The sequence below is a fragment of the Maylandia zebra genome, linkage group LG22 (genome assembly GCF_041146795.1).
Source record: "Maylandia zebra isolate NMK-2024a linkage group LG22, Mzebra_GT3a, whole genome shotgun sequence".
Classification (NCBI taxonomy): Eukaryota; Metazoa; Chordata; class Actinopteri; order Cichliformes; family Cichlidae; genus Maylandia; species Maylandia zebra.
In genome coordinates, this window is record NC_135187.1 from 14,750,088 (window position 1) to 14,768,063 (window position 17,976).

A 17,976-nucleotide genomic window follows, 5' to 3' on the forward strand; every position below is an offset into this window, starting at 1 on the left:
ACAACAGCCTAGTCTTTGTCTTGTTTAATCATGTTTGCTTAGCTGTCTCTACATGTCACCAATCCAGAGTGTGTAGAACAGAAATTGCTGCAGTTTTGAATAAATATTTGACGCCAGGTGAATTTGAGCGAAACATAACAAATTCACCTGGCACAGACTGGTAAATATACTCAAGATTTAGATCAAATATAACTATAGGAGGAGCTGCTTATCCAGCATACACTGAATGTAGTCCAGGAAAGCATCAACAGCTCTGTAAGTGAAAGAAAGGGTGGAGAATTATTAATAAATGCAACCACGAGAAGAAGATCAGAAGAACATGCAAAAATGAAAGGAGCATTACAATATTGTCGCTTTTGAAGTCTGTCCAGTTGTAAAGATTAAAGAACCCACAATCTCTCAAATAGCTGACATGTGCTTTTTGGAAACTAGTTTTTACTGGAAATAACGTTATTCATAGACAACCTTACTCAGAATAGCCATATTTACTCACTGACAAATTTAGTCTAGGTTAATAAGTGATGGATGATACCTTAAAATGGAGAAAAAAAATCTGTAATATAAAGGAACAAGAAGTATCTTAAATGTCTTTTAATTTAAGCAGAACTTCCCCCTGTAACTTTTACACCATATTTAAATGATGAATTAATGTCTATGCTGCTTTTTACTCAAATAGTCAGCAGAGGTGGAGTGTTTAATGTTCAGTGTTTATAAGATTTTATCACTGTCAGTGTTATGTGCTGTTTTTATTAGATACTGTAAGAGTATTTACATAATCCTTGGCTGTCCTGATAGTTTCCTTGTGAAAACAAGCAGAAAATATCAAATGGAGCCAAAAACTGCAGTTGGTATAATGGCCACTCAATGGCTCCAAATGCAAGTCAATGGTCAGTGCCATTCATGTCAGCTGTTCATGTTTATGGACAAATACAAAAAGTGGTTTGGGTCTATAGCTAGTATGCTTGTTTATAACTTTCAGTATAACTTGTATATTATTTGCCCTTGCTGAAAATATCTGGCTTTGACCCTCCTGTTTTTATCAAACTTCAAGCCACCTTTCAAGTCTCTCTTTTTTTTGTCTCCTCCTGGAAAAAAATATCTACACCCCATTAAAGTCCTTCCTGTATGAACAAAGCAATTCTGGAAGTGTTCCAGTCTGAGTTTAAAACTCACCGCAGCACCAAAGCCACTCTTGTAAAGCTTTTTAATAATATTCTTTTAGCAACTGATTCTGGTGAATGTGTGCAAGTTGTGCTTTTGGACTTAACAGCTGCCTTTGACACAATGTACTGTGAAATCCTCATCTCCAGGCTGGAGCAGTGGGTGGGCATTACTGGCTCAGCTCTGTAATTGTTTAGGGACTAACTCTATGACAGAAGTTTGTGTCAGCATTGATGGTTTTACCTCTACCTCTGCTGTCCTCCCCTGGGGGGGGAACCACAAGGCTGCATTCTTGGGCTGCTCCTTTTCTCTTTGCACCTGCTATCACTTTGCACTATTTTCTGGAAACACAATATTTCCTTACATTGTTATGCAGACAACTGTCAAGTTTATTTTCCACTTACACACACTGGTGCATACTCTGTCCACTCTCTGCCTTATCAACATCAGGAGATGGTTGTGTCCTTTAGAGTCTAGAGAAGTTGCAGGTACTACTGGGTCTAAACTTTAGACACTCCCTGTATGGACTTTTGCTCTCTGGCCCCATATGAGAAATCCATTATCAGTAATTATTAAAATCCTTTTATTTGTCTTGAAGTCTTTTAATGGTTGTGCCCCATTTTGTCTGTGTGAGCTGCTGCACCCATATATCCCACCTCATTGTCTCAGGTCAGCAGAACAGATGCTTTTGCTTGTTTCAAAGACGCAACTCAAACTCAGAAGGGACAGAGCTTTGAAGTTGTGGCTCAAAAATTGTGGGTTCACTTGTTGGTTTGCAATCTGGTTTAAAAACACACTTTTATTCCCTGGCCTTTGACCCAGTGTGAGATGTTGACTGTGATCTTAAGTTACTTTGTATGTACTCCTAGTGGTATTACCTGATAAGATAGCAGTCCACCTGTGGCTCCAAAACAAGCTAAAAAGGCCGATTCCAGGTTTTGGACAGAAGTCTACATCCCAGTGGGTGACTTTATGTTGACTTCAAGGATGTTTCAAATAAAGTCTAAGGTGGAAATGCTTTTTTAATCATATATTATTATGGGTTTTTTTTAGCCTTTTTTTTTTTTAAAGAAGCCCAGTCTATCTGTGATGGGACAGCTGATTATCTTCAGGGCAATAATTCATCCTTCATATGACCACCTGTGCCAAAGTTATTTTCAAGGTTTAGGTATTCCTATGTAAACTTAAACATGAAATAAAGTACTTCATACAGAATGTGTGTAACACATATGCTGTGACCGTGTGAATAAACTTGTGTTGTCTTAGGAAAGTTAACCAAAGACTTCAGGGTGTGTCCAGAGGAAGTTTCAGGTGAATGCGAACAGAGACAGAAAATCCTGAAAGTTTAATGTTAAAATTAAATAAATGGTAATATTGTCTCTGACTACCATCAAGTAAAACTTTATACAGAACAAGACATCACAAAAGTCTTTCAATATAAAAAAGTAAAAATAAAAGACATGCTTGGACTTGTTTGTTGAGCTCCTGACTGTTGTATCTGTTAGAGTTGATGCTTTTGAGATTGTCATTTGTGCTAAGATATATATAAACACTGCTTGTGTGTGTGTGCTGATAAAATGTTTCTCCTTCTATGATGGAAGAAGCAGCTTTGTTGCTGTAATTTTTCCTTACACATTTAGAAACCACAAGGTTCTGTTCATCTGAGGTGCAGGACTGCTCACTTCTGCTTTTTACACACCTTAGTTCGTTGAAAGGTCGCATCCTGTATGGGGTGACTGGAGAGGTTGATAAGAAGTTATGCCTTGTATGGTATGACGAGGGGCCACACACACACACACTCTAGTGTCAGTGTTTTATTTTATATACCAAAGAAAAAAAAAGAATAATTTACGAGTGGATCTTTGTAGCTAATAGCAGAGAAGTCTGCCCACTGCCTCTGGTTGTGTAGGGCTCTTGGCCTTTGGCTGTAGGCACTTCATCTGGACCTATCTTTTCCCTCATCTCACCGTGAGATGCGTAGCCTTGGGTCTTTGTACTCTTGGGACATACAGACGGTCTATTAAAAATAAAGTTTTCTATAAGGGCAGATGTCCAAATTCAAAAAGTGGTTAATATTTAATGACAGCATAATGACCTCAGGAATCCTCTGGATACTTGAGACTTTGATCCAATGACTCTGATTATCAGAATGGCTTCTCTTACACGATCTGTACATATCTGACACTATTTTTTTTTAACATTATCTTCTTCATTATGAATGAAATCAGTTTCATCACGCTCTTAAATCTGCCAGGCCTGTTGCTGTCATTGGCTGTTTTTCCCAGCAGACATCGTACCAGGAAAATCAGGCTTTGCAAGGCAAGTTTTGAAACTGAACCTAGACCAGCCTCTTGTTTAAGGCAGACATTTTCCTTATTTGTTTATGTTGGTAAAACTCAAGATCCTTCTGTATGTGTGTCACCTTGTTCCTAAAAGCGCACTCAGTCTGTGTAGACTTTTTAGGATAATTAGAGGGTCACTTTACCCAAGTTGTAAAAAATTATATTTTCTCTTCCCTTTGGGGTTGTATCTGAATTTCCAGTGTAAAAAGTCAACCAAATCAAAAATATGGAGAGACCTTTGTAAATAAGAGAGGAGGCGAAAGCTTAGACTCAATTCTGGTGGTCAAAAAGTAACACTTTGTTTGACTTCCTCCATTTGACTTCCTCGTGAACAGATGTAATTTTAAATAAACATAAAACTCTTAGGTTTAAATAACATTTCCTCTTGCTAAACTCTTAGTGCGCCAATATTTATTCATTTATTTTTATATTTTTGTGTCTCAAATGTCGTGAAATGCTAAAAAGAAAACATACCAAAAAAATAAAAGTGTGTACGTAAGTTTTATGTGACTAGTATGAAAAATATTCAAATGAAAGCTGCTGTCAGCAGGCAGTGATACTGTATCTTGAAATGTTCTTTTTCACTAGTAAACAAAGCCATTTCCAGAAACACAGGTTTTCTTTTGTTATTCGTCTCAACTCACATCCTGAAAAATGAATGAACGAATAAATGCAAAGACAATGAATAAATATTTCTTTCATGACGATACTGATACTAACACACATAAGCAGCAAAGACAATAGGGAGACATTTGTTTCTGCTCATTAGGCGCGATGATGCATTTCACTTCATTTTACTGATAATTTCTGTAGTATCTCGTCACCCAAACTGGTTGGGAAGGTGTGTGACCATATGATTAAAACAATGACAAAAGGCAACAAGGGCTGGTATTCCAGCATGTGGTTGGAGCTTCAGCCACAGTGTTTCTAGATGGACTCTCTCAGCCAATCAGCACAGAGCACGCATGACTCACTTCCTTGTATCTGCTCCCTTATTTGGCAGGAAGGGGTTGTCCTTATTTGACTATAGGGTGGAAAATGGTGGAAGGCAAAGCCAGACGGCTGCAGTAGACTGAGGATAACCAGCAGTTTTATCTTTGGTGAGTAAACATCTGCCTTCTGTGCTTCACAGTCTCTGATCTGAAGGGTGTTTAGAGTCTATTTGAAAGCGAGTTTGATAGGGGGGACTGGTAGCAGCATGCTAGGGTGATTCATGTAGGAGAGGCAGAGAATCAGGAAATGAGAGAAACAAGCTTGGAAACAAACAGCAACACAATCCCGAGACTGGGTTTAGGTTGAAGCTGCCAAAAGAAATAGCTTCTGGGATTGAAAGTGCTCAGTAGATGATCTACTGAAGTTCACAACCTGGAGCCATTTCTTTGTTTCCAGTCTTTCTAGTGTTACTACAAATAGACACACCTACTGTTATCCCTGAGTTATTTTTCCAGCACGACAACATTGAGATTGATGATTAATGCTAGAAGTATGACAAAGATGCACTGCTATTAGATGTGGATGCATAGTTTCACAGATGAACATTTACACTGATGTGGTAAGTAATCACTCAGTAAATTGTCTCGGTTTATGCTTCCTAAATGAAAGGATTCGCTTATATCCTTCTTTACGTCATTAAGAATTGATCATCTTTGAGTCTTTAACATATTATTTTGCATAAAAATGTATTTTTTGTGCTTTACTGCAAACAAAATGCCGGTGATTGAAATTATAAAACCATGCTTGTTTCATTTTAGCTGAATACTTCTCTTTAAACTTAAACTATATGTTGTTACAAGTTTTCTAAGAATTACTAACTTTTTTTGACATAAAATGACAAAAGTTTGCTCACGTATCATAGACGTGATTATTTGTGGGTCTTTTTTGTGCTCTGTCACATATGAAGTATCACTGAACTGGACTTTTACTTTGTTAACAAAATTCTTCCTTGTGTTTTTACATGAAAAACTTAGAAAACACCAAAAGGTTTATCAGTAATGACACATGCCTTCCCTGTCACATGTTGCCCATAACATTAAGTGTAAGATGACACCTTTAAGTATTACTCTACACGATATGGTGCATAGGCAGCAGCTGGTGACATGTGTGTATGCCAGCAGTTAGCTTGCTTTTAGTTGGCCTGTGAAAAGGGGGGAAACGTTTGTGACTTAACACACCTGTTAGGTGCAAAACGTGGCCAGGCTTTCATTCCAGCGGGGAATTTTTTTGGAAGGGTATTTAATTGTAGTGGCAAACAAATGATAAAATAGTTAACAAAACATGTCAAAAAGTGGATTCTGTTCATCTTGATGTAGCACTTAGATGACTTCTGAAGAGGTCACTTGGATGAGTGACGGGAGCAGCCATAAGAAAAAGAGGGATTTGCGACCCAGTTCAGAGTTAAAGCTGGTGTGGTCATATGCTATATCTAGCACAGTGTGGATGCAGTTTTAAAGGGCCAGTAAGTAGAGAGGGCTATCTACCAGTTGAAAGATCGGTGGTTCAATCCCTGACTCCTCTAGTCTGGATATCAAAGCAACCTTGGGGAGTATACTAAACCCTTAATTGCTCCAGATGTTTTCGATCCAGTGTCAGTGTGTGAATATTAGGTGAAAAGTTTTTTGGTGAATGAAGCTTTTAAGAAGAAAGCACTTTGAGTGCTCAAATAGAGCAGAAAGGTGCTGTATAAGTATTAGTCTGTTTAACCTTAAAATCTTTTGTTCTGTCTCTCCAGATTCACTCTGTGTGCACTTTTAACTTGGCAGAAGAAAAACAGCAGTGATGGCTGATTCAGCACAAATCAAGAAGACCGCAGCCAAAGTGTTGTGCTGTGTGGAGAAGGTTTCCTCCTTCGCCTCCTCCATTGACCCCATCTTTGGTGTTGTCTCTTCCCTGGTTGGAGTGGCTCGCAAGGGCCTGATGGATGAAGAGGATCATCCTCTGGAGAAGGACTTTCAAGCGATCCACACCAAACTACAGAGCATCTCTCAGAAGAACCAGGAATGCCTGAAGAAGATCCACATTGACGAGGTGAACGAAACCTACGGCAAGTACGAGGAGTACATCAAGCACCAGTACAATGCCTTCAACAACATGGTGGCACTGGTGAAGAAAGATCCAGGCAACGCCACGCGCCACATGGAGACCTTTGAGAAGATTTATGAGAGGGACAAGTCTGACATGAGCCTGGATGTGTATTATCGTGGCGTGGTGGGTACACAAACGCTATTTGGAAAACCGCTGCTAAAAGTGTACTTTGAACACTGTGAAGGCGACCGAGAAATCATGGAGCGCCGCTGTTCACACATCACCCACCTCTTCCACATGGGCCTCATCGCCCTCATGGGCTACACAGCTGTTACAGAGGACGATGAAGATGAAGTGCGCGAGAAGTGGACTGGCAGGGTGCAGGACATCCAGGAGAAGATGCAGGAGGTGCTCAGCGAGTGCAAACCCCAAGCATCCTAAGCCCCACAAGGAGAGAGGACATCCTTTGAGTCTGGTGGTACTAACAAGGGGACCAATCAGGACTCTCAGCTGTGGATTTAAAAAAAAATAAATTATGCTATTATATAAAAATATATGTAAGACCAAAGCCATGTTTTCATTTGAGCACTTGAGCTGCACTGGATGGTTGTACTGCAGCATCTTACTTGTTGTCTTGACAATGTATACTGCTTTCAGAGTTACCACTATAATGTTCAGCTGCTTTGTGCTGCGCCTCAATAGATGCTGAAATTTTATACAATAAAATGTATGAATTATTATACAGTCAAGTTGTATATTTGTGAAATAAAGCTGCAGCAAAAAAAATAAAGTCAATTCATGAGGGGCAAGTCTGGAACTTCTCTAATAACTCAGTCTGCTGAGCTGCTAGAAACCAAACCCCACTACACAGTTAATAAATTCACAAGAATTTTATTTATATCCATACTTCAGTTCCTTTTGAAAAGTGGCTCTCTGAAACAGAAACTGCTATCATAATACCAGCAAAACAATTGACTTGACTTCATGAGAACTTGATGTCTATTTAATACATTCCTTTCTTTCACTGAGTTCAACAATGTAGTAATTATTCTGGGTTTAAAGAAGCCTGTTAGAGTACAGACTACATAATTCATGAATTATGATTACGCTTTAAGCATAAATAGCACTGGGGTGAATCTACTGTGCAGCTCACTTGGTTGAGCAGGTGACCCATATGCAAAACCCATATGTAGAGGTATGGGTTCAAGGTTGCCCCAAAACCACCCCCAGTGTGTTATTCCCCCACACTCTTTCCCAGAGTTCCTGTCAGCTTTCGATTTTCCTATATGGAAATTTGAGTCTGCCTGTAAAAAAATTAAAAAAAACAAAACACATAGTTTCAGATTTCCTCAAAATTTCAGCTTAATAACACAAACCTCTGAAAAATTAACTTGAAATTTCAAGTCGAAGTGATTTGGGAGGTCGCTTTTGACAGTGAGTTTCACCAGTTCTTCAAATATATACATAAATTTTTTTCCCTTTTTATCAGTCAGGGTTGAAGACTGTGAGAAAGTGTGGGAACTAATGTGAGGAATATCAATGATCAGGATATATTTAACACACATTTATCTGTTAAATTTGCTAATTCATTATGGTTAATAAAAGACATCGCTAGCTTAAGTTATACAACTGATCCAATTAATACATACGTTTATTTGCTTTATACACCCCTCTAGCGGAGAAACATCTAAAATATCTATCTATCTATCTATCTATCTATCTATCTATCTATCTATCTATCTATCTATCTATCTATCTATATTAGCTGTTGGCTATAATATTCAATTCAAAATGTATTTTTTATTATCCTAAAAATTGCATATAGCCTTCATAGCAAGCGAAACTCGTACTACTACTTGTAAAACTTCTGAATGATTATTATGTTATTATGTCAAAATATCTCAACATTTCAAAGCCTGTAAGTCAAAATTTGAGCTAATGACCTGAAATTTTGACTTATGGATGACAATTCAAAAAAAATATTTAAACAAGCTTCCATAGATTTTTCTTTTAAGAGGACAATAAATCATATTGAAATTCTGAAAAACTCACAAAATTAGAGATAGATTTGATTTTTTTTTTTTTTAAATAAGTCTTACGGAGCACAGCAGACGCTACCTGACGCTCATGCTTTGTTATTGAGTGTACGTGGTCCCCCTCACCAGCAGAGTCCTCTGTCGTCCTGCCGCAGCTGCTGCACTCAAACGTAACGTGATTCCTCTGTTTCTCTGCAGCCCTGCCCCGTCTTAAAAAGGCCTGCAACTACCTCAACCCAAAAATAACTGCTCCTGGAAGCGGTGCTGGGGCAACCTCCCGGCTTCAGACCGCTAATTTAACCCAATTAAGACGAGCGGAGAGCCGAGGAAAGCTCCGTTTGGTGGTTTTGAAAGAAAGTCACGTCGCTTTCGGTAAGTTTCAGCTGCTCGGAAAAGCGGAAAAAAACATTGATGAAGATGAATGTAGCATCCCAGCTACTGCTGCTGACTCCCCTCTAAAAGTTCTGTCGTTTAACGTGGACAAGGAAATGTATGACAACTGGTTGAATACGACAGTGTATACCGTGTGTGTGTATAAAATACAACATGTAAAGGTGTCCGTGTAATAACAGTTGAAAGACAGCCGAGCCTGGTTTCCGGGGCGTGACCTGTCTTTGAACTCAACAAGTTTGTCTCTGAGATGACTCTTACTAGTTTTACTGTGTGTTAAATTATATTTTACTTATTTATATGCAGTTCAAAAGTGACTAAAAATAAGATACAATAAATAAAACGGTGTAAATACACTACAAAATTAAAAATAGTAGGTATACAATATGAAATAATAAAAGAATATATATGTAGAGGTATATTTTAAAGCAGTTTGAGAATATTTGAGCTTGTTACATGGTGTGTTATCCTGCACCGTAGTCGTAAAGAGATGGACATGGTCAACAAAAATACTCAGGTGGGCTGTGCAGTGTAAATGAGGCTCTGATGGTACTAAAGAGGCCAAAGTATGCCAGTAAAATATCTCCCACACTGTTACACCACCAGCGGCAGGCTGAACTGTGGATTATTCTGACGCTACCATTTGATCGTAGCAGCAGAAATGCTTTTCCATTCTTCTGTTGTCCAATTATGGTGAGCCCCTGTGAATTGTTCTGTTCTTAGCTGACAGCTGTGGTACTTGGTGTGGTCTTCTGCGTCAGGGTGCTCTTCTGCATACCTTTTACCTATTTGAGTTGTTGTTGCCTTGCTATGGCATCAGCAGGGCATTGTCACCTTAGAACTGCCGGTCACTGGATATTTTCTCTTTTTCTGATTTCTGTGTAAATTTGGCAGCAGGTCTAATCTTACACTTCGTGTGTTTACGAGGTGTTCATTAAATTGTGTGATTGGTTTGGGGGAGGGGGGTACTACCTCAGTGTGGTAAACGTGGTCTTTGTGAATATTTTATGTTGTACAAGACAAAAGGCATCGAGGAGGACGGGGTTAAAAGGTTCTCTATGGTGCACCGCTATGCTTCACAACTCCACAGCTGTTAAGTCAAACTTGAGAGTGAAGTTTGCAGCAGTTCTTACCACACTTACTTTGGGTGCAGCATAAGTGCTACACCCGCAAGTGCTAGAAGACAGCCAGAGACAACGACGGAAACAGAAAATGTGTTCATATGCATCAGCCCTACACAGATACACAGTGAGCAAGTTAACAAATCAGCAGTTCTGGACATTGATCCCAGGTTGGATTATGACATCAATAAGGTTACTAGAAGTGCTTTCTATCCCTTAAAATATATCTGACGTTAGAAAATCCTTATCTCAAACTGACTGGGAAATTGGTTCATGCAATCACATCAAGCAGGTTAGATTATTGTAACGCTCTATTCACTGGATTACCCAACTCATCAGTAGGATGACTTAAGATCACAACATGGCACACAGTCCTTACAGGCACATGAAAGTTTGAGCATATTGCCTCAGTATTGAAGGAACTTAATTTGTTCCCATTAAAATTATAAAATTGCCTTTGAAAGCTTTATTAACTAATAAAAGTATTTTAATGGTTTGCCCTCAACACACCCGGTATATCTCTGACTTGCCCACTGTTTACTGGATGACTGAGAACCTTCACAGACACACTGTTTACAACCCTATCTGACCTGGTCCAGATCCAGGTCCAGATTCCCAGAATTAGATCCAAGTGTGTTGAAGGTGCTTGCAGTTATTGTGGTCCAGTTCTTTGGAACAAGCTCACCTGAGATCAGTTACAACTGTGCATAAATTTAAAAACAGACTTGACCCTTTTTAATCACTAAATAGGTGGTGATGGGGGTGGGTTGCTGTATTTTGCTGTTTTCACTGCCACAGGTTTTATGTTTTTGATCTTCTGTGTTAAGCACATTTAGTTTGCATGTAACTGCAAACTCCCACATGGGTGTGTTCACTTTCTCTGTCCACGTGGTGACAGAATTAAACAACGTTGGACATTATAAAATTGTGTGAATGGGTGATTGGTTTTGGCAGTGAGAGCTGTGGGGCTCCAGGTCGGTCACTTGCTTTGGTGTTGGAATCCAAAGTTTCTAAAGTGTAGGCGCTCTGTGATCAGTTAAACCTGTGTATAGACTGAGTGTCACTGCTCAAACACTGAATTACTTTTCTTAGCAACCTTCACCTTTTTTGATATTTTTTTCCCCCATGTTTTAGGCATGTCTCTCCACGGCATTTGGCCCCCATGTAGCATATTTTCTCAGGTCTGAGGAAAAGACGCCACGATGGGCAACAAGGACACCCTCGAGGATGTGTTTGTTGCTGTGCTTCGTCCGAAGAATCAAGTCAGCCTGAGCTCGAAAGAATACAGAGCCAAAGCCTATGAGGTAGGCAGACAATCAGTTAACACACTGTCCTCGACGTCTTACAGTGAGGTGGAAAGAACACTGATGTCCTGTAATGTATTGTTGGTTTGGGCATATCACTGCTGTATGCATGAATAATAAACACCCTTCAGTGAATTCAGACCCACTGGAGTTTCTAACTGAGCCTCTGTTTGCATGTTTTTCCTCTGGCGTCTGGGTAGATCCTTTTAAAAGAAGTGCCTTTAGAGGGGAAGGAGAAGAAAAGAAAGAAAGTCCTTCTGGCAACAAAGCTCAAAGCAGGAGGAGACAAATCCAAATCCATATTGGATTATGTTGATGAAACGATCAAACCGCTCTCCAGTAACCAAAGCTGCGCTGGTGAGGCTGACGCATTTGTGCACAAGCTGATTTATTAAACTGTTGTTTGGGGGGAGAGTTAGGAACCACTGATCTAACCAGTGTTTTTGCTGTGCAGGAAAGCGTGTGGTGCACATGAAGAAATTTATTCTTGAAGGTGACAATGAAGGGAAAGAAGCCTCACTTTTTGTTGTACCAGTCAGTGTTAAAGGTAAGTAAACTATATCTCATCCTGAACTGATCTAGCTAATTTTATTTAACGTTTAACAAAGTTTAAGGTGTGCATGCAGTAGATTAATGAGTCCTTCTATACAGACAACAGCAAGCCTGTCCACAGCCCCGGGAGCCCCAGCTTTTACTGCTTCCACGACATAATGCGGGTGTGCAGTGAGACCAGCACTCACTTCTGCTCCGTCACCTCCAAGATGCTCCTGGCTTTAGACAAGTAAAGAGAAGTCTGTAAATGTGCTCTTTAGCTCTGCGATTTTGTCAGAGGTAAACGCCCCTTCCCTTTGCTTCTTTCCCCTCCGCAGATGGTTAGCAGAGCAGCACACTGTGCCTCATGCCATCCCTGCTTTATTCAGACCAGCACCCGTGGAGCGGGTGAAGACCAACGTAAGCAATCCGGCTTACAGCAGCGAGGGCAAACTGAGTGATGAGGGTCTGCACATGGGCTACACTGCTCTGGAGATCAAGAGCAAGATGATGTCCCTGGAGAAGGCTGACATGTGCATCCTGAATCCACTCTACGGCTCAGATCTGCAGTACACCAACAGGGTAAGGCTTTATATATGCAAAGAAACATAATTCTTCTGGTGGATTTGGAAACTTAAATCGCCCTCCTTTCGTTTTGTCTGCAGGTGGACAAAGTTATCATCAACCCATACTTTGGGCTTGGGGCACCAGACTATTCCAAGATCCAGATCCCCAAGAGGGAGAAATGGCAGCATGGACCCAACTGTGTGACAGAAGACAAGTGAGGGCTTGTTTTGGTTAACTGCTATCGACTTTGTGTCTAACTTTGTCTCTTTTTGGGGCGCACTGGACAGTCTTGATTAACAACGTGGATGCCTTGAACTGAAGTCATGTTTAGTCACTGTTCTCTTCAGCATAAATTCCTGTCTCCACAGGGATCACCAGTGGGTGGACGACTTTCCTCTCCACCGCAGCGCCCTGGAAGGAGACACTGAGCTGATCTCTAAGCTTCTGGACAGCGGTTTCTCAGTCAAGCAGCTGGACAACGATCACTGGGCTCCCATACACTATGCCTGCTGGTGAGTCTCCTGCTCATCTGACAGCTCAAGAAAGGCTTAAAAGTATCCAAAATTTCTTATTTTCCTGGTCTTTTTTTTTTTTCTTCTTTTTTTTTCCCATTACTTATGTTTAAGTTTGATATTTATGTGGTTCTATCCAGGCACGGTAAAGTTGAGGCAACCAAGCTGCTGCTGGAGAAGGGTAACTGTAATCCCAACCTGCTGAACGGCCAGCTCAGCTCCCCCCTGCACTTTGCAGCCCGAGGAGGCCACGCAGAGATCGTCCAACTGCTGCTGCAGCACCCTGAGATCGACCGGGTACAAATTTAACACTTTTTTCTTTTTCTTTTTTTTTATTATTACTTCAAAGAAATCCTGTTGCAGCTAAATGTAACTTTTTTTTATTGGTTTGTAGTAATAATAATAATAATAATAATAATAATAATAATAATAATAATAATAATAATAATAATAATAATTGCTGATTTGTCTTTTATCAGTATCCACATACTACATAATAAAGTGGTAAACATTAATCACTATGTCATGATACTGACTCCTCCACCAATAGCACATAGAAGACCAGCAGAAGAGATCGCCGTTCCAAGTGTGCGAGGAGAACAAACAGAACGAGTGGGAGGAGACTGTGAAACTTCTGCAGCAAGCCAACAGCAAACCAGTGAGTCACACAGTTACACTATTTGTTATTCCTTTGTGTGGAACAACAGCCTTTTCAGGATGTTATCGAGATAAAGTTTGCAATTATTTCTAAATACACTTCAGCATACTTAAGCCCATAAGTATAGACTTCCCAATGCATATATTTTTGCTGATTGATTTGCAGGCGTTGTTGTTGTTGTTGTTGTTGTTGTTGTATTTTAATGTAACATAATAGTTGTTAAACAAATATGGCATCCTAAAGGTATCACAGTACATAAAATGGTAATAACAAAAATAATAAACAATAAAACATAATTGAGGAGTTTGATGAGAATATAAATGCTGCTTTAGATCCTAATCCAGATGAGGTGGCTGTAGCTCAGGAGCACGTCGTGCACCAATTGGAAGGTTGCTGGGTTGATCCCTGGTTGCTCCAGTCTGCGTGCCAGAGGATCCTTGGGCAAGATAATAACCAAGTTGATCTCTGATGCCACGTTCAAAGTCACCTTTATCACAATTCTTCCCCGTTTTAACTACAGCAGGTCATCTTGACCATGTCTACTTGTCTTAATGCAATGACTTGTTCCCATGTAATGGGTTGTGTTGATAAGCAATTGGAAAGTTGTACCTAAAGTGACTTGTGAATGTAATTCCCTGGCAGTTAAGTTTTTTTTTTTTTTTTTGTTTTTTTTTTTGTTTTGTTTTTTTTGATCGCCTGTTGGTGATATTCCTTCAAGAACAGTCAAAGGTGTCAGACATTCCCAGGACTAAGCCATGTTTCACTCTTATTTTGCATGTCATTATTGTCTTTTCCTTAAATAGAAACCAGCACTCCATAAAGAATTATGTTTCTGATATTGGGCAAAGGAATGGCCCTGAGGGGTTGAGTCATGAAAGCTCTGGGATTATAGCAGCAAAGCTTGTGGATTTTTGTAGCTGTGTTTTTCATGCTTTTTCATAATGAGCTAGTCATTGTTTAGTTTGTTTGCTCGTGCCATGTTTAATTAACCTTATATGTTGTTGATATTGAGTCTGGCATAGATGCGTTCACTCATTTTGATATTTTTTTTCCTTGTTTGAAGAAAAGGGGTATCCAGTAAAACACATGCACATGTGCAGTTATAACAACACAGAGCAGACATGACAGCTTCCTTCTGATATAACACTTTTTAGTGTTATAGTATGCTTTAAGTAAAGCGAAGTGTATTGAAATGTTTCCTGAATGTTCAACAATGTTGACAAGTTTTTTTGTTTACATATATGTATACAAATGTTTTAAAGAGAGGTTTATACTTTTATTTTTAAGAGAAAGATTGTTAACTTGTTTTCTGTTATATCGCGAGAGTACTGTTGCCCGCGAGTTTTTGTTGGTGTGTACGGGGTGTAAGATGGCATAAAGAATAAAGCGTCGTGTCTTTTGACTTTAAACTTAATATTAAGAAATCCACCATTTGTGCTGTTTGTGATCCACAGTACGAGAAGGTGCGCATCTACCGCATGGACGGCTCGTATCGCTCCGTAGAGCTCAAGCATGGCAACAACACAACTGTGCAGCAGATCATGGAGGGGATGCGTCTGTCTCAGGAGACCCAGCAATACTTCACCATCTGGATCTGCTCAGAGAACCTCCGTGAGTCCACTCGTTTCTTTTTTTTTTCCAAATGTATTTATTTATTTAATTTAGTAACATCAATGCAATAAAGACCAAAAGCTGTAGTTAGTGGTGTCACTGCAAGATCCCAGAAAGATTTGTGTGCGTGTGGTTTTGTGTGTTAGACCTGCAGCTGAAGCCGTACCACAAACCCCTGCAGCACCTCCGGATCTGGACTGAGATTGTGACAGATCTCACAGTGCTGGATCCTCAAAGGGAAACGCCACAGCTCTTCCTCCGCAGGGATGTCCGACTGCCCCTTGAAATTGAGAAAAAGGTAGGTCACTTTCACCACCTAAGCATCAGTGACAGCTCAACTCGAAATGTTTTGAGAGCTCTTCATCAGCTTCCTGCTGGTGGCTTTGTTTCAGGTGGAGGATCCGCTGGCCATCCTTATCCTGTTTGACGAGGCCCGGCACTGCCTTCTCAAGGGCTTCTTCCCTGCTCCAGACAACAAGCTGATCACGCTGGCCAGCCTCCTCCTGCAAATCATCTATGGCAACTATGAGAGTAAGAAGCACAAGCAAGGGTTCCTCAAGTAAGAGACGAATCATATTTTGTGTTTAAATCACTTTTAATATCTGCTCTAACAAACTGATTTATTTGCATTCGGATAAAATCTGTGCTTTATGTAAACAGTGAGGAAAACCTCAAATCAATCGTGCCGATATCCAAGGTGAAAAGCAAAGCATACCACTGGACCAACAGGATTCTTCATGAGTATAAAGTACACTTGTGTTTTTATTTTAATTGCTTTTTATCTTATAAATACATTTCAGTGTTCCCTGAGGTGACATCAGGTCCTGTCCCTCTCTCACCAACAGGCTCTGAGCACCAGCGAGGGGGTCAGTAAAGAGATGCACCACCTGCAGCGGCTCTTCTTGCAGAACTGCTGGGACATCCCGACCTACGGAGCAGCTTTCTTCACAGGCCAGGTCTACACCAAGGCCAGCGCAAGCAACCACAAAGTCATCCGTGTCTACGTGGGGGTGAACACAAAGGGACTGCATCTCATGAACATGGAAACTAAGGTAAAATGCCGTTTTGCTGGGTTTTTAAATTTTTGTTTTTTTTTATGTTTTAAGCTCTAGTTTGTGAATGTAAAGCTACTTATTCTTCAGCTTGGTGGAGCAAATGGATAGATGACTATGAGCATGGGCCCTCCCACACGAATTTGCCTGTTTTTAAAGCATATGCAATACGTGCTCGATTGAAGCACAATAGCACAAAGCCGTTTGCATCTACAGAATGTATTTGAACTTGCATTCTTAGATTAGTTAGATTTTTACTTAAATATTCCCTCTGGGATTACCATAGGATAGATTAAACGATAATGCTGTATTTTTGTTGGTTTTTAAGTTTTAGTTGAAGAAGCTTGATGTGACATTTTATTACACTTCTTCTCTTGCAGGTCCTTCTCATCAGTTTAGAGTATAGCACGTTTATATGGCAGCTTGGACATGCAGACCAGTATTTCCAGATACACAGTGGTGACAACAAAATGAACTTCATCGTGCACACAAAACAGGTAATAAAGCTTTTCTTGAAATCCAAATAATATTTATTGAAATATATATGGTTGTTAACCTTTAAGGTCTATTCTTTCCCTTCAGGCTGGCCTTATTGTGAAGCTCTTAATGAAACTGAGTGGGCAGATAACTCCAAATGAGAAAGGCATCACAGACAAATACGCCTATGGCTGAAAACTGTTGAAGAAACTACCTGCCAAAAAAATTCCCAGTTCGGGTTGTTTGTTCCGACCATCATCTGACTGCAGTAACTCTGGAAAGCCTTTCCACAAGAGCCTCATTTTGTACAACTGGCTTAGTGATATACTTCACATTCTCTATTTTAATGTTTCCTGGATTTTGATGGCATGTAAATATGTTTATTATTTAATAAAGTGATTGATTGTATGATCAGATGTGTTTTTCATATTTAGGCAGAAATGACAATGTTATTTATTTTTTTTTTTTTTAGAGGAATTCATTCGATGGAGGCTGAAAATCAATATTTGCTTTATTATAAATGGGGAGCACTCTCTCTTCTCTCTTCACTGGGTGAAAATGCCCTGTTGATGCCAGAAGTTGGAGAATAGTGGCTGGGCTGTTTTAGCTGAAAGGAAGGCAACAGTTACTCAAATAACAGCTGGCTGCAACCAAGATATGCAGAAGAGCATCTCTCAATGCACACTACATCAAACATTAAAGCAGAAGACCATACTGGGTGGTCTTCTCTTGCCAGTTAAGAACAGGAAACCTACAGTTTGTGCATCATCACCAAACATTTCCTGGTCTCACCTGGTGGTGTAAAGCTATGGAGGATATTTTCTTGGCATATATATATTTTAAAATAATGTATATTAAAGAACTGAACTTATGAGGTTTTCAAGGCTACTGATGAAAATAAACCTCATTTAAAACATATTTGTAGCCCAGCTCCTGTACTAGTTGCACTCCATCACAGGATTTTGAAGTGGTTATTAGTTACTTATTTATTTAAGGTTCCGCAATTGATTTTATGCTTTTACTGAAAGGAAAATGTTGCTATTGTGCACGCTCATGTATTGCTAATTTCATGATAGCAGTCACAATCATTAATGATCCGACACACCCCCAACAAACTGCAAACCAGCTCATTTATTGCTGTTGAGGCGACTTATGTTGTGATTTGGCGCTATATAAATAAAATTGAATTGAAT

At 39.7% G+C, this 17,976-nt stretch overlaps 2 protein-coding genes across 2 annotated transcripts; both read left to right on the forward strand.

Moving 5' to 3' along the window:
- Nucleotides 1-4,484: 4,484 nt before the first annotated feature.
- Nucleotides 4,485-7,333, forward strand: rpz2 (rapunzel 2). The gene is made up of 2 exons (XM_004549123.2): nt 4,485-4,603; nt 6,232-7,333. The coding sequence occupies exon 2, from the start codon at nt 6,279-6,281 to the stop codon at nt 6,963-6,965; it is 687 nt and encodes a 228-aa protein (XP_004549180.1). The 5' UTR covers nt 4,485-4,603; nt 6,232-6,278; the 3' UTR covers nt 6,966-7,333.
- Nucleotides 7,334-8,719: 1,386 nt separating this feature from the next.
- Nucleotides 8,720-17,191, forward strand: krit1 (KRIT1 ankyrin repeat containing). Its single transcript, XM_004549124.5, has 17 exons — nt 8,720-8,932; nt 11,206-11,375; nt 11,576-11,732; nt 11,830-11,922; nt 12,027-12,156; nt 12,245-12,488; nt 12,572-12,687; nt 12,842-12,985; nt 13,126-13,282; nt 13,536-13,643; nt 15,098-15,254; nt 15,401-15,552; nt 15,647-15,813; nt 15,915-16,002; nt 16,100-16,306; nt 16,687-16,803; nt 16,889-17,191. The coding sequence occupies exons 2-17, from the start codon at nt 11,274-11,276 to the stop codon at nt 16,976-16,978; spliced, it is 2,229 nt and encodes a 742-aa protein (XP_004549181.1). The 5' UTR covers nt 8,720-8,932; nt 11,206-11,273; the 3' UTR covers nt 16,979-17,191.
- The last annotated feature ends 785 nt before the right edge of the window (nt 17,192-17,976 follow it).

Coding starts and splice junctions, on each gene's coding strand:
- rpz2 (XM_004549123.2), top strand. CDS start 6,279: ATGGCTGATTCAGCACAAATCAAGAAGACCGCAGCCAAAGTGTTGTGC.
- krit1 (XM_004549124.5), top strand. CDS start 11,274: ATGGGCAACAAGGACACCCTCGAGGATGTGTTTGTTGCTGTGCTTCGT. Junction 12,157..12,244: donor ATGCTCCTGGCTTTAGACAA/GTAAAGAGAAGT, acceptor TCCCCTCCGCAG/ATGGTTAGCAGAGCAGCACA. Junction 13,283..13,535: donor AGCACCCTGAGATCGACCGG/GTACAAATTTAA, acceptor CTCCACCAATAG/CACATAGAAGACCAGCAGAA.